Source organism: Podarcis cretensis (assembly GCF_951804945.1).
Source record: "Podarcis cretensis genome assembly, chromosome: 6".
In the NCBI taxonomy this organism is placed as follows: domain Eukaryota; kingdom Metazoa; phylum Chordata; class Lepidosauria; order Squamata; family Lacertidae; genus Podarcis; species Podarcis cretensis.
Window position 1 is genome coordinate 8838157 of NC_137175.1, and position 16361 is coordinate 8854517.

Sequence of the window (16361 nt, forward strand, 5' to 3'; positions counted from 1 at the left end):
ACAGGAAAAGCAGCTACTTACTGAATACAAAGAGGACATGGCATTATTGAGAAAGTCGTCTTCCTTTTTGGGAGGTGTAACTGTGTTCCCAAACCCCACGTAACGATTTTCTTGACCCCTGAATCAAAGCACACAAGATGTTTGAGCTCAAATATAGGCTATGCCTTAAACCACTATAAGCAACTGATGCAAGCTTTATCTACAGGGTTGTTTTACCTATATTGTTGGAGGAGAGAGAGAAATGTTTGTGGGTCTCCCTGGTGAGATGAGGAGGAAGAGGAGGAGGATAATAATAATTTATTTATACCTCGCCCATCTGGCTGGGTTTCTAACAAATCCTCACAAGTTCTCTTTCATGGGCAAACAACTTAGGAAAGGCCCGCCTCTCAGTGTTGTTTTTTTTTTTTTTAAAAAAAATATTATTATTATTATTTTCCCCAGAGGAGTAGAGGGCGTGAGAGAGACTTGTGCTGGTTTTGCAAAAGTTCTCTGTGAAGCAAGCATCCTTTCCCCCCATCATCTTATGGAAAATTCAATGGAGGGGAGCTTTGTGCAGAGCATCCAGGACAGGGGTGGTTACCACAGGGGAGAGGACAATCACAGTTGGCAACCAAGGAGCCCTATATTTAACAGAGAAGTGATTCTTACCCTTGGTAGGAGCCAAGATCATCATTTAACCAATCTTCGAAGGCTTTGTCAGAAGGGGCACCAGCATTCTGGGGTTGTCCAGCAGAGCTCCTGCAAAGAAAGCAAACAAACCCATACATCAAACATTATTATGCCATAGTAATTGGACCACTTGAAATCGATAAGCACTGGAGAAAAGTGCATGTGGCATGTAAATAAGCAAACCTTGCTAAGAGAAGGTATAATCCTGCAAACATTGCACCACATTTGTGGAATGCACCTCCTCCCCCTCTTGGAAGTACTCTTGGTACAGATACTCTTATAATTTCAGCATCAAGGAAAAAACTTAATTTTTTTACCCAGCCATTTGTAGGAGTCTTATTAATGGCATTAGCCATTAATAACCTGGAGTCTTATTAATGTTATTTTTCCTGCCTTTTTGTCATGCTGATTTATACTTGTGATTGTTCTAACTAATTTTTGTATGTAATTTACGCATCATAGTTGTGGTGCACCTCGCTCTGAAATAAATTTGAGATGAAGGCCAGGTTAAAAAGACATTTGATGAATACAGTAAACAAAAGAGGTCTGCCTTCCTATGTGCAATGATCAAAACTAAAATGAAGAACCTTGGTCAGCTTCTTAAAGACTAACATCAGCCCCATTTCTTCTCCTATCTCCCTGGTAACAGGTACAGTGGTACCTCGGGTTAAGTACTTAATTTGTTCCGGAGGTCCGTACTTAACCTGAAACTGTTCTTAACCTGAAGCACCACTTTAGCTAATGGGGCCTCCTGCTGCCGCCACGCCGCAAGAGCACGATTTCTGTGCTTATCCTGAAGGAAAGTTCTTAACCTGAAGCACTATTTCTGGGTTAGCGGAGTGTGTAACCTGAAGCATATGTAACCTGAAGCGTATGTAACCCGAGGTACCACTGTACAAAATGTAACAGCATGGCCCATCCCTCTAGATGTGATGTTGCAGGTAACCGTAATAGCCATGCACATTCTCCAGTATTCACCTCCATCATTAGTCTAAGCACCTTCATATGGTTAACATAATAGCCTTAGAACCACCACACACTGTGCAAGAAAAAGAGATCTCTACCGGTGAGCTGAGGACAGAGCAACCTTGGGCTGAGGTGGAGTCCAGTTTCTGGCAGAAGAAGTTTCAACTGACCATTCTTTACCTTCCGCTTCTGCTGCCACCTAAAAAGAATAATACCTTAAAGACACAAATTCTATTCGCTGCTGCGCAGCAGAAACAGAGAATGGGTTTGGTGTAGCCTGCTTCTAAGCTCTGTGTGAAAGGATATGCCGCTCCCTAGCCCCTGAGACTGTGAGGAAAGCACCACAGAAAGACTTTCCTGAAGCAGGGAATGGAAGCAGATAGGTTTGTAGGGCCACCCAGGCTCCCTACTGCTTTAGCAAGGCCCAGGAAGCCAGCTATTCACATCCAAAGTGTAATTAACTTGCTGAATTCACTACAAGAGATGGCAAAAGCCATCTCTTTAGAAGACCTTTTAAAAAGGGACTAGGAAAATTCATGGAGAAGATGTCTATCAATAGACATTAGCCACAGAGATAAATGGAACTGCCCTGTTCAGAGACTGGATACTAGACACAAGAGAGCAGGAAGGGGCTGTTGTCTCCCTATACTGTCTATAAGCTTCCCAGAAGCATCAGATTGACATGAATGTTGAATGTTCCAATAATGCTAAAATTATTGTTTAATTACATTTACCTTATCTCTGAAGAGAGCAGCTGCTTTACTGTTGTATTTCTCTTGCAGCGACCAGCAAGGATCGTAGTCCTCTTGAGTCTCTAAAAACTCCCGGAATTTACGGTTACCACCAGCCTTCATTTTCTCCAGTTCAATGTCCTTCCATTTGTCCATTGTGACAGAGCGCACAAAACTGAGAACCAGAAAGGCAACCACCACACCCCTTTGTTAATATCTTTGTGCATCAGCAGCTTTGTACACCAGCAACCAAAGCTTTCCAAAATAACTTCTGTATCACCAGGGGGGCAGGGATCAATTTTAGACTCCTAAGTGAATTATGTGTATGTCACTACTAGGAGACACCTCCGTTGAAGTCAAAGCTGGAGCATAAACACATGCACATTATATAAATAATCTGTTGCTGCTCTGAAATGTAAAAAAAAAACCCCAAAAAATAAAAATCACCAAGCTGGATCCAGACATAGTAATGCCTAGAGCAGACTGCTGTGTCACCTGAAGCAAGGATCATAGTTTATCCCTATGGCTATAGTTTAAATAAGCCAGTTTCACAAACCAATTTGAAGGTGGCTTGCGTTGAGCATACCGAACTTAGGGATAAACCACAATCCCTGCTCCAGACAACACAACAGGCCAAGATCCAGGAAGCAAACACTCTCAAAGTCCTTCTCCCAGCTGTGCAGGAGAAGCGAAAGCACGTGAGCCCAAGGCTCGCTGTAGCTCCTTCCGACTTAGGCATGGCAAACTAGCCGTGGTTCCGTGTGGGATGTGAATGCAGCCAATGTGTTCCAATATATACATTTTCATTTACTTGTTTCATCCCCAACGAAAACGTATTTGTTATCACCATTGATGACTGACCTGAGATGAACACCCAAGCCTCTATGCTTTCCTGAGCATTCCAGACAGATCCAAATTCCATAGGTCACACTCACCCATTGAGGGTTAAATGCACCACATTCGAAACAAACCTGCAATAAAAAATGAGGGTGGAAGTTATTTCTGTTTTCAGTAGTTACTCCAGGTGAGTAGCTCAGAAATGATATCAAAACGTTATTTAGAAGTAACGAAACAAAGCAAACCTTGGTATTTTCATAGTGCTATATTAAGGTACCAAGAGTATTATTGTCTCCATTTCTCTTACATCTGTATTTCCCACATAAGTCTGTCTATGTATTAAAATCTTCCTTGGAAGCCCTTTTCCAGGTTCCATGAGTTCAAGCAGGTGGTGACAGGAGATAAGAGCTGCTCTGTGGTGGAATCTCAGCTCTGGAATTCTCTCCCCACAAAGCTTCATACAGAAACAAGCTTACAATGCTTTTGTCACCAGGTAGAAAGGTTGTTTTCATCTTGCCAGCCTTTCAGTTGGCTTTGCTGTTACTATTGCATTTGTATTTTGTTTTAAATGTATTTCTTATTTTTAATTTTCTACTCTCAAGCTGCTCTGGAGATCTTTGCACAGAAGTGAACGGTATCAAGCAGCTAAAGCAAATAAATAAAAAGGTACTCAACATATATAATTAGAGCTTTACAGCCTGCTCTGTCTGCTAACTTATTTGGAGTAGAAGCTGCAGGCTGCCATTCAGTCTAACACAGTAATCGAATTATTCGTATTAAAGTGCTTCAGTACTACTCACACCAATTAAGACATAACATCCAGCCAGTGGCTTTTAGAATCTGCCCTGCAAGAATATATCTACATGGAAACATTCCATTAGGGCATGGACGGAAAGGACTGCCTACTGCCAGACCAGCTTGCCCAATTACCGAAATCACATTCAGATACACCTCTCTGAGTACCCACACCTATTGCTACCCAACTGCCTTAAAAAGGGCTTGTCTGTGATACTTTGCCATCTGTTGAACTCCCCTATATTTATTTTTAAAAAATACTTGTATACCACAATTTTATAAAAAAACATCAAAGTGCTTTACAACTATAAATATATACAATAAAAAATATAAACCTTTTAAATCAGAGATCATCAGCTAGTACATAGGATAGCATAGATGCCAAGTTTTTAGTCCCTACAGCACCAAAGACCTCAAGTCTTATAATATTTTATTGGCTCTTAGCATTAAATATTGCTGATCTCATTCTTTTAGCTGGTTGCAGTTTTTTACAGTGCAATTCTGTGCATGTTTCCTCAGAATCAAGTCTCACTGATGTACAGTCATACCTTGGAAGCCGAATGGAATCCATTCCGGAAGTCCGTTCAACTTCCAAAATGTTTGGAAACCAAAGCACGGCTCCTGCAGCCAATCAGAAGCCACAGAAGCACCATCGGACGTTCAGGCTCCAAAGAACGTTTGCAAACTGGAACACTCCCTTCCGGGTTTGCAGAGTTCGGGAGCCAAAACATCCAAGTAGCAAGGCATATGAGATCCAAGGTACGACTGTAAATTGATCCTACTGATTTCAACAGGACTTACTCAAGAAGTAGATGGGAAAAGCAACACAGCCTAAGTTTCAAACTGTACTTTGACTTTTCTAACTGAATTACAGGACATCATATTATATAAAGAAATAAAATCTGTTGCATGAGGTTTTCAAGAACAATCTTGCAAACAAGCACGACTGAACCCCATCAATGATGATTTGCTTCTTTTATTTTGATAAACTTGCTCCAACGTACAGAAGTCACTGTGCGAGCATGAAGTTCTGCTGCAATATGGCCCAACTATCCAAAAGAGACACTACACGCAGGAATTCTTGCAATATTTATTTTGCACATGCAGATATCATACGGTTTGATCAGGACGACAGGGCATTTTATGACAACTGGTCCAGAAAGAGAGTTCATAAAGGCAAATCTGTACGCTAATAAGAGCAGCACACAAAAGGCAAGTGTCTAACATGAGGTGCAGATGACTCACTGCTGCTGAATCATAAGCTGCTAAGGGGGTACACGAAACTGCTTACATTGTTCTCATCCTGCACTCGCACTTCTTTAAGGACCTTCCTTGTTCTTGGACTTGCCATGGCCCTGCAACAGAGAGGAAAATAAATTAAGAGATCAGATATAAAACTACATTGCGACCCAGTAGAGATACCTGTTGCAGAGATGCCCCTATGATTCATGGTTTGTAGCAGGGAGGTTGCTCGGTGGTGGTGGTGGGGTGGATATTAGCATTAACTACGATTCTCAGCTTCTAAACAAATGATCATCTTAACCAGGTACCCTTGAAGCTCATTTGAAATAGGTGTGCCAAAAAATGGTTTTGGGGGAAACCATGGTAAAAAGATCCATGATGTACCTGCAATGCCAGACTACAATGAATCATAAGCAGTACTAAGTGCAGATTTCCAAAGCTTGGGTGGCCATTTGCAAGCCATGTTTTAAGGGGACACTAGTATAAAGTTTGAACTGAGTCTCTGTGGTGTTAATAGTGTTCCATCTCTCTTGAATTATCCAGTACTGGGATTATTGCTGAATTGGGACCAGGAAAAACAACAACTGGAGAAAACAACTCCAATTAAATGCTTCAAAGTCATAGAAGTTACTGGTAGAATGAATCAGTTTTACACCATACTTCACATTTTCAAAAGAATTAATCTTTTACATAATAAACACTATTCTGAAGTGAGGTATGTTCTCAGCCAAGGAAAGTCAATACAGTTTTAAGCTTCAGGCAGCGCCTTTCTATAATAAAACCTTCCCATTTATATTACTTCTACTGTCAAGTTTTATGCGCTGCTCTAGCTACTACTACCTTTTCCTTGAAAAACCACAGTGACATATAGCATTGCAGCAAAATAACCAGCAAAGCCAGGAACTAATGTCCTGTCAGCCGGTTTCCCAGCGTGATTCATGAGGAAAGTTGTACAAATTGAAGGAGCACATTATTACTGAGTGAGGAAAGGTTGTTTCTTTGCAGGCTTGCTTGCCTTTCGTGCAAGATTTGAAGTAGATATTCCCTTTAATTGACTGTCACAGAAAATGCCATGCCATAAGGCAGAGGCAGCCCCAACAGTATCTGAAGGCACCCTGTCGGCTTAAGTTGCCATGGTCAATAATCAGGGCTTGTAGAACTGGGGTCTTGCCCCCTCCCCCCCCAAAAAAAAATGCAGGAGGAAGGGGCAGGACAATGAACGAGACCTTACTCTTTTTGCTCCCCATCTCCCTGTCCCTGTAATTTGAGGACGCCTAACTGAAGGAGGGGGACGCAGGTGGCACTGTGGGTTAAACCACAGAGCCTAGGACTTGCCGATCAGAAGGTCGGCGGTTCGAATCCCCATGACCGAGTGAGCTCCCATTGCTCGGTCCCTGCTCCTGCCAACCTAGCAGTTCTAAAGCACGTCAAAGTGCAAGTAGATAAATAGGTACTGCTCCGGTGGGAAGGTAAACGGCGTTTCCATGCGCTGCTCTGGTTTGTCAGAAGCGGCTTAGTCATGCTGGCCACATGGCCCGGAAGCTGTACGCCGGCTCCCTCGGCCAATAAAGCAAGATGAGCGCCGCAACCCCAGAGTCGGCCACGACTGGACCTAATGGTCAGGGGTCCCCTTACCCTTTACCTTTAACTGAAGGAGGATGGGTTCAAGGAATCAAACCTATAGCAACCGACACAGAGAAGCAACTGACACATCACTTGTGTTCTTTTAAGACATCCCGACTTCTGAGAGCTTTTGTCTCCATTCTATTCTTTGCCAGCATGGATATTCCCTGGTAGTAAGAGGATGTGCATTTGTGACAATATCTGCCTATAAAGGGGGGCTGGAGGGAGAGCTCTGGTTCCTATTTTTTCTGCAGATTGGCTCCCTACCTACTGTGCATAAGCGGTAAACGCTGTCTGCAGTACACACAGACCCTAGAAGTTATGGATATATGGAATACAGTGCTGGAGGTTCAAAGCTTTTCATTATATTGCTGCAATATTTACAGCATCCCTTATTGGAAAATCAATATTATCATAGCCCACATTAAAGATGCAGAGAAAGGGCTAAGGTTGAATAAGAACAGCTTGCCTAAACTACCCAGTAAGATTATGGCACAGGAGAGGTTTCAACCAGGAACTAATTTAACCAGTAGCTAATTTCTTGCATTAATTCACAAGAGACCAAATTAAAAAAATAATTCTGGGATTTAAAAATGATTAGAAGCTTACTTTTTCCTGCTCTGAAATAAAGTGGGCAGTTCCTGAGCAAAAGGAACTCTTGTTTTGCCTTGGGAATTTGAGAGGATTTTTCAAACTCTGTTTTGCCTTGGAGATTGAGAGGCTGCAAAGAGAGTTGCACCGTCTCAGAATGAGAACTGTATTGGCTTTCTCCAATCTCCCCATAAAAGGAAAGTGTCAGGCAGGGAGGAGAGAAAGGAGGGGTGCAGCTTTCTAACAGCTATAGCTTCCAACCAGAGGAATCTGGAATCTGACATGTTTCACTCCCTCGGAAGGAGCACCTATGCCTGCAAAATTCATTCCGTGTAGTCAAGATATAAAAGTTATATAGTGGAATCTCGGGTTACGTACCGTCCTCCTTACGAACGCTTTGTGTAACGAGTTTCACTAACCTGGAAGTAGGTCTCCTGGTAGCGAACTTTGCCCCCGTGGAAGTCGCGCAGCAGAAGTGGGAGGCCCCATTAGCAAAAGCGCGCCTCAGGTTAAGAACGGTTTCGGGTTAAGAACGGACCTCCGGAACAGCTTAAGTTTGTAACCGGAGGTACCACTGTACCCATTTGGTCATTTTGTTATGTAAGCCAATGGGGGAGACAAATGAAGCCATGGATCTTCAAGGAAAGGCATTGTGGGTTACTCCTGAAGAAGCCCCTAGTTGAATTGGTCTCCTTTCTGAAGTGGAATCCAAACAAAATCTGGTCTTTGATGCACGCTCATAGCTACCCTATGCCAATCAATTTTATTTTTTTAATCCCCATAATGAATAGTGACATCAGGGAATAAAGACACCATTATTGGCTTGCACTGCAACTATTACTTGAGGAACAAAAAAATTCAGATTCCCCCAACCTGCTTATTAAAGTTGATTTTTAAATACACACACACGGGGGGGGGGGGAGGGAGGGAGGGAGAGACAGCTCAATAGATAGAACACCACCAACTATCTTTCTTTCATTAAATCAAGAATTTATTCATCTTCTTTTTAACCCACTGTATTTGCCACCCTGATTTTAAAGAGAAGTAGCAACTCCACTATTAAACAGATGTTATATTGCGCAATTCAGAATGAGCGAGCAATTAACGAATATGAATGGGACAAAGTATAGGAAGCTGACTGGGTAACAAGTCGGAGCAGTTCCATCCAACAAAGCAGTCAAAATAACAAATCTGAAAGAAGGGATTATTTGTGGGCACATAACTCTTTTCTATTGGGTCATTGTTAAGACTATAACTCTTCCCTTATCACTTGCCAACCTGGCTGTGGCTGGAGAGCCGCAGGTTTAGGATAACAGAATTCGGAGAGGAGTAGACTTCATGTTGAGTCACAGGGATGTGGAGAATCAGCATAAGAAAAATGATAGCAGATAAAACGGGGGTGTTGCGTGGGAAACTGTCTGTTGACTGTGGAGGGCTGCAAAGTTGAGGACTGTTGAGAGGTCACATGCCAATATTGGATAAAACCAGAGCCAAGAGTTGGCAGTGCAATATTGGGGAGGACATAATACAAAAGCGGCAGTTAGTCTGCTGTCAAGACTGATTTAACAGCTTGAAGACAATAATAACTTTAATGATTTCTTAAAACTGCTTCTAATGGTGATTTATGTTTTATTGTATTAAGACAGTTGAATATGGATCTTTTTATAAACAAACGTAAATATATGAGTGCTTCTCTCAAAACGTCTGCTAGCCTAAGAAGACACATAGCTCTCTTTGATTATTTTAGGGATTTATGTTACCTGCCTTTGGGAGTGGGGGAGGTGTTCTCTCAAAGGTGGGATAAAAATACATTAAATAAATAGTTGGAAGAACTTATCCATCTCTTGTATTAAATTAGGGAGTTTTGTTTGGATCTAATTCTAATTATAACGTATTTTTTCTGACTTATCCTGTTGACCTACACTTCTACACATCTTCTTGCACTCCCTGGGCATCCGCAGAAAGGTTGTCATAAAAAAATGCGACTATAATATACACTATTCCTGGAAGGTTAAGCACATTTCAGACTACATTAACTAACATATTAAATTAACAGAACGATTAAAGAATACTTTGCATTAATGTTAATTAAATAAGAGTGTATCCACATCTGGCCGGCTCCGGTTAGATTCTGGATATCTTCATTTACTACACATTAGAATGGTTATTTCCAAATGGTGGTTTGCAGGAGCTTCGTGGGTGGGTTGCTAGGCTGCTCTCAGTGGGCGTCAAGGACAGTGAAGCACAAAAGGAGAAGAGGAATGGAATGCCTCTGCTTGGTGGAGGGGTTAAAAGAAGAGTACTAAACAAAGGCAAAAAATATAATTCTTTGGAGGTAGAGTGGGTAAAAATGTTGGGCAACTATATTGTTATAATGCAAACTATGTCCGCCCCCCACCTGCTGTCCCAGAAACCTATTTATCCCATCAGCTTCCAGAAGAATGGGCAGGCATCCTTCTTATAACTAAAGGATAACAGTTAAGATTTGCCTCTGCCATCCCTTTTACCCAAGTGATGGAGATACAGTGGTACCTTGGGTTAGGTACTTAATTCGTTCCGGAGGTCCGGAATTAACCTGAAACTGTTCTTAACCTGAAGCACCACTTTAGCTAATGGGGCCTTCTGCTGCCGCTGCACTGCCGCTGTGCAATTTCTGTTCTTATCCTGAAGCAAAGTTCTTAACCCGAGGTAATATTTCTGGGTTAGCGGAGTCTGTAACCTGAAGCGTACGTAACCCGAGGTACCACTGTATGCTTTCTGGACAGTTGTGGTGTTTCAAGAAATTAGGAACGTAAGAAGTGGCCTTATAGAGAGTAAGATGATTGGCCCATCTAGGTCAGAAGTGTCTACACTGAGTGACAGCGGTTCTCCACGGCTCAAGACAGGAGTCTTTCCCGGTCCTACCTGGAGATGCCAGGGACTGAACCCTTTTGCATGCAATGTGTGTGTTCTGTTATTGGGATACAGACCCTCCTCATACGAGTTCAGAGCAGGCTGCATCAGAGAATCCCATTAACTCCTTCCCTGAGGATCATATCACTGTCCACATATTGGAGGGTCATGCTACATATGGTCTCCCCATTCCAGAAGTCATGGTATGGGCAGTTCATCAACATGATGATGCTCATGTGCCCTGGGACCCAGTTTGGAGATCACAGTTCTGTGTATTCAATTAGGCACCATATTTCTCAGTTCTTACTTGTTAGAGCACAGAATCATACCATTGTAGAGTTGGAAAAGGACTACGAGGGCCATCTATTCCCAGTCCCTGCAATGCAGCAAACTTTTGCCTAAGGTGGGGCTCAAACCCACAACCCTGTAATTAAGAGTCTCAAGAACTATCCCGACTGAGCTATCCCTTTCTAAGAGCATGTATTGACAGCTGTCGTGGATCACAGGACATACTTTCAATTATACTTCCCACTTCATGAGAGGATTAGGCAGACAGGAATAAGTGACTTCATCCAAGAGCATCTTTAGAATGTGAAAATGTAGACAGTGCAGGTTACCCTAGCAATGTTGTCTGCAGCATTAACAATGCTTGCATAGCATGCTTAAGATGTTCTACTCCTATTAATTACATGTAGCAAGAGTGTAGCATCTGAAGGATACTGGGATAACACTCTGTTTCTTACAAGTTAAGATGCAGTAGATTTTGTCTTCTTACAGGTAATTTGTAAAGCCACAAACAAACATGTGAAAATGAACCTTCAAGGCAATAGTAGCTATATGCCAATAAAAGAAATGTAAGAATAGAAGGTCAATTTTAAAACCAAAAAGGAAGATACTGGAAGACATTTTAAGATGCTGTACTGTCTGCACGGTGTATAAAAGGATTTGCTAGGCGATGCATCTCTTTCAAAGAGAAACTAGACTGACCTATATACCAGTTTGAGGCCATGTCCCTTTCTAGCATGCCTTATTATTTGCCCTCATGCTAATGGTGGTAACTGATAGTCTAGATCTGTTCCAGAAAGGAAGCTTCGCAAAATAAGTGTCTGCACCAGCCCACATATTTCTGACACTTTATCTCCCCTTCTGGAGCCACTTATGAGAAGGTTGATTGTCACCAACTCTTATTTTTAAGCAACCAGATCTTCAAAGAATCCAATGCTTTTTGAAATCAAAAGTCAATGACTAGTCAAAGAAGTGTCCTAAACAGCACTTCTACTTGCATAGACAAGCTACTCAAGGTTCTACTAGCTAACCTACCTTCTCCAAACAGAAGATTCATTGAACAACAATGCAAAGGAACATGGGAAATTGGGTAGCAAACTGACTTATTAACACAATCCTATCATACACGAAGCACCAGTTTTGGGGTGCTGCCCCAATGCCTTATTTCAGGTGCTTCGAAGAAACTGGAAGAGTTGCAAATGGCTCACTCCTTCTCTTTCCAAGTTTCCAGCTCTCATTTAGATAGGGGAATGTGCAGGAAATCTAGTGTTCCATTTCAGCACCCAGAATGGCCGTTGGTCATATTCTGGCATGAACACATGGAACCTGGAGGCAGGGAAGGACAATATTGTTCTTAGGAGTTTTTGTTGATTTTTAACAGATAAACTGCATGGATACACCTAGACAGTGAAGAAGAATCCACTGAATAGCCTGAACGCACTAAAACAGAATTAATCCAGAGTGCAGAACTGATCCTAAAATGTCTACATGAGAGCCCCAATAAGTCAATATGAGTTTCCAAAAGGAGCAGCAAGCCTAAGAAGACAGAACTGCTTCTGTTCATATATTTCTAAGTGAGATTTAATAAATAAAAATAAAACTGGAACACAAATGTTGCAGCTCATCCTCATGCATTTGTACACAACGGGACTTTGTGCCCAGTGGGACTTATTTTCAAGATACACATAAGATGGCATCCCCAGTTCAGAAGTGAGAGATGAATAAGGAAGAAGAGAGAAAATACCTCACTGTATCAATGTTGCCTAGAGGTTAGAGTCATGGGCAATTTTGACCCAGACACCATCTTCAGCACAACCTAACTTACAGGGCTGAACCATGTGCAATACCCTGAGTTTTTTGGAAGAAAGAAGGGATGGAAAAAGGATTACTAAATAATCATAAGACATTACGGGCATCTGCTCTAATGGCCAGTGCAGGTGAGACAAACTTTGCCACCCTTCTCAAGGCCTCTGAACATAGTATCACTGCTTAATTAGACCAAAGGGCCTATGTAGCCTAGCATCCTATTTCCCAGTATGCCAAACCAGATGCCTGTGGGGAGTTCACAGGCAGGACAGAGGACAGCAAACAGTACTGAAGCATCTAATTCTGCATCTAATTCTGGAGATAGCATGCAGCCATCAGGGCTAGAAGATATTGACAGCCTTATCCTCCATGAACTTGTCTAATCCCCTTCTTTGGTCATCACTGCATCTTGTGGGAGCAAAGTCCATAGGTTAACTATTAAATGTGTGAAATAACACTTATTTTGGCCTGTCCTGAATCTCCCACCATTCATCTTCACTGAATGATCCTGGGTTTTAGTGCTGTACAAGAGGGAGAAAAACCTCTCTACCCAAGTTCTCCACACCATGGATGTCTTCCCTTCCCTGCTCTGCTTTCCTCTCCTAACACCACCACCCCTCTCCAAATGTTGCAAGCTTTCCTTATAGGAGAGCAGTCCTTGGATCATTCTGAATATCCATTTCTGCACCTTCTCTAGGACTGCAATATCTTTTTAGCAGTTCTGCCACCGAAGTGATTGCAACAAATTTCTGCTTAAAGATAATACTGGTAGCCTTGTATTTCATCCCCCTCCAATTATTGATCCCTTTTTACACGCTTTTTACATCTGCCACACACTTCATTCTTTCCACCACGACCCCAGGATCCTTACTGCTCAGTCAGCCACCTCCATCACCTATCAGTGTTAAGTTAGAATTTTTTGTCCCAATGTGCATACCTACACTTACATATCTTTTATTGCATTTACTTCTTAAAATTTATACACTGATTGATTGTAAAAACAACAACCCTCAAAGCGTTTACAAAAGCTAAAACAGTAAAATCAAGGAAAACTTACAACACTACCTTAAAACATGCAGAAGTTTAAATACTGAAACTGACTGAAATGACCTCAACTTTCTAATCACCTGGGTAGTCTTGTTTAAACAGGAATGTTTTAGCAGACGCTGAAAAGAGTACAGTGAAGATGCCTGCTTGATCTCAATAGGAAGGAGGTTTCAAAGTGTAAGCACTTCCACACTAAACGACAGAGTTCTTACAAAAATGGAATGGGCATTATACGGCATCTGTAGCTGTGCCGATTCTGCCAATTGAAGTGGTTGACTGGGCGCATGTAGGGCAAGGAAACCTTGCAAGTAAACTGGTCCCAAATTGTTAAGGGCTTTGTATACTAATAGTAACACCCTGAGCCTGGCCCTGTAGCAAATGAGCAAGCAGTGCAGATCTTGAACATCTTACTGCCCACTCACCCAGTATGGAAAGCTCTTTTCTTCTTACCACCCCAAGCAACTTGGCAACAGCAGCAAACGTTTCCACCTCACTATTCACCTCGAACTCCAGTTCATTAAAGAAGACAATTTCCCAAACTGATCCTTGTGGAAACCCGCTTCTTACATCCTGCTTAGAAAAGTCCAATTTAGCCAACTGCATTAAAGCCATTTTTGGTATACATATTTATACATCATCACCGCCATCATCATCCCTTCATTGTGGGAACTGCCTGTATACATTCCTACTCTCTGCTTCCTGGTGTTTAACTGGTTACCATCCTCTTGCCCCATGACTTTGAAGCTAAACAATGATGAGGAACCAGGCCTTTTGGCTGATCAACATCCCATAAACGTATTTGTGGGATTGGGAGGTGTTGGGCGCTTATTGGTTTGATTTGCTCATCTTCTTGTCTTTATTACATATTTTGTGCTTTTATCTTGTATTTTTTTTTATAATAATATTTATTAAAGTTTCAAAAAAAAATACAAAAATGAAAAAAGAAAAAGAAAACAAAAAATACAAAATACAGAAAAAGTAAAAAAGCAATTAAAAACATTGAATCTTTCCATGTCTTGTCTTTCATTTACTTATTTCCCTGACCTCCTCACACCTCCCTCTTTTGTATTCTAGTTCAATAGTTGTTTCAGCAAGTCCTTACCCTTTTTGCATTTATCTTGATACTTTATCATAATATATTATAACTTTACATTTTTACATGTTAACAATCCATTTTTACGTACCCCTTAACCACATTATTGCTAAAACCACTTAGCTTCATTCCAACCTCCCTCTAACATTCCTTCATTTTACAGTCTTTTATCTTGTATTTTTATGCTGTTAACCGCCCTGAGATCTTCGAAGAAAGACCGGTATACAAATTAAATAAATAAAGGAAATGATGATAATTATGAAAGCCAGCGTGGCACAGTGGTTAGAGTGTACGACTAAGACATGGGAGACCAGGGTTTGAAGCTCTTGCTGGGGCAACCTTGGGGGAATCAATCAATGCCTCTCAACCTACCTCACCTCCTCATTTAGGGGCTAAATGAGGAGATAACCACGTAATCCGCCTTGAGCTCCTCGGAGGAAAAGGTGAGGCATCAATGCAATAAATCAAGATCATAATAAATAAATAAATGGTGGTGGTGATGATGATGATGATGAAAGCAGAGCCCTCTATACCCTCAATCCGCAGAGCCTGAGACTCTTCACCTCAGGGTAGCGGGTTCGAGTCCCACCTTGGGGGCAAAAGATTCCTGCAGGAGGTCGAACTAGATGGCGCTTCGTGGTCCCTAGCATCCTATGAAAAGCCAACCCCCTTCACCCACCCACCCCCCACACTCCTGGGGGGTCAGGAAGCGATTCCCTCCAGAACCCCACCAACACCAGAGTTCCTGAGGTAAAGCAGAATTCGAACTCAGGGCCAGAGGGGGTTTTCAAATTATTATTATTATTATTATGGAGGGGGAGGGGGGATGCCAACCCTCACTCTCAAAAATGATGATGTGGCCTGAGGTAGAAATGGGGGGGGGACACGCCTCTCTCCCCTCCTTTTCTTCTTCTTTTAAATAATAATAATAATGACGAAGATAGCAATAATGATAACTATTTGCTCGGCCCTCGGGTTGTACCTGGCGGGTTCAGTGGCGCGGCGGGTGCAACGCAGTCGCTACCAGTCAGTCAAGCCTCTCACCCGGCTTCGGCTTTTCTCCCTCAATGAAAATATATATATATATATATATTTCCCCTTCTCTTCTCACAGCGCAGGCGCAGGTTCCGCCATAGCCGGCTACGTTGCCACTTCGCAAGGGGTTCTGGGTAGTCCGAGGGAGGGAGGGCGGAAGCGGAGGGATGTGGGCAGGGCGGGCTCCTGAGGGTCCATCCGCGCCTGCGTGCGTACGTGCGCGAGAGACGCTTTGCGCCTGCGCGACTCCGCGCGCGGCACCTTGTGCCCCACGCCCCCTCCCCCCTCGATATGCTAATGAGCAGCTCGACGCAGCTCCTGATTAGAGTGCTAGAGACGCCCGAAAGCCACGGCAGCGCTCGTTGATTGACAGACGCGCGCTGAGGAGAGAGAAAGCCGGGAGGAGGAGGAGGAGAAGCGCTCGCTGCTGCTGATTGGTCGCTGCGAGCGAGCCGGGAGAAACGCGCTCATTGGAGGGGGCGCACGCTCAGGCGCTACACGCGTGTTGTTCCAGGGAGGCGGTTTCACACGTGCAGTTTTAGGACCGCGATTTAAACAAAACGGGACTCCGTTATATCCACTCCCGTGTGTTTCAGACGACGCTCGATGATGCCTCAGGAGCTACCTGATGGACTTTCTGGCCGTTATTATTGTTATCATTGTTGTTGTTGTTGTTGTTGTTATTGATTTAATTTCTATACCGTCCTTCATCTGGGGATCACAGGGCGGTTTACAACATAAAAACACAA

The 16361-nt window shown here is 42.7% G+C and overlaps 1 protein-coding gene across 6 annotated transcripts in view; it reads right to left on the reverse strand.

Moving 5' to 3' along the window:
- ARFGAP1 (ARF GTPase activating protein 1) overlaps positions 1 to 15736 on the reverse strand; it is a 32157-nt gene extending 16421 nt beyond the window's left edge. For 5 of the 6 annotated variants that reach the window (XM_079979654.1, XM_079979652.1, XM_079979650.1 and 2 more), the window contains exons 1-7: positions 15560 to 15735; positions 5290 to 5353; positions 3228 to 3337; positions 2370 to 2541; positions 1734 to 1834; positions 649 to 738; positions 22 to 118 (exon numbers count right to left, since the gene is read on the reverse strand). In XM_079979654.1, the coding sequence (XP_079835780.1) occupies positions 22 to 118; positions 649 to 738; positions 1734 to 1834; positions 2370 to 2541; positions 3228 to 3337; positions 5290 to 5349 (630 nt within the window). In that variant the 5' untranslated portion in view covers positions 5350 to 5353; positions 15560 to 15735. Of the gene's footprint in view, positions 1 to 21; positions 119 to 648; positions 739 to 1733; positions 1835 to 2369; positions 2542 to 3227; positions 3338 to 5289; positions 5354 to 15559 lie in introns of all 6 variants that reach the window. The other variant, XM_079979649.1, reaches the window with a different exon arrangement.
- Between the last annotated feature and the right edge of the window lie 625 nt (positions 15737 to 16361).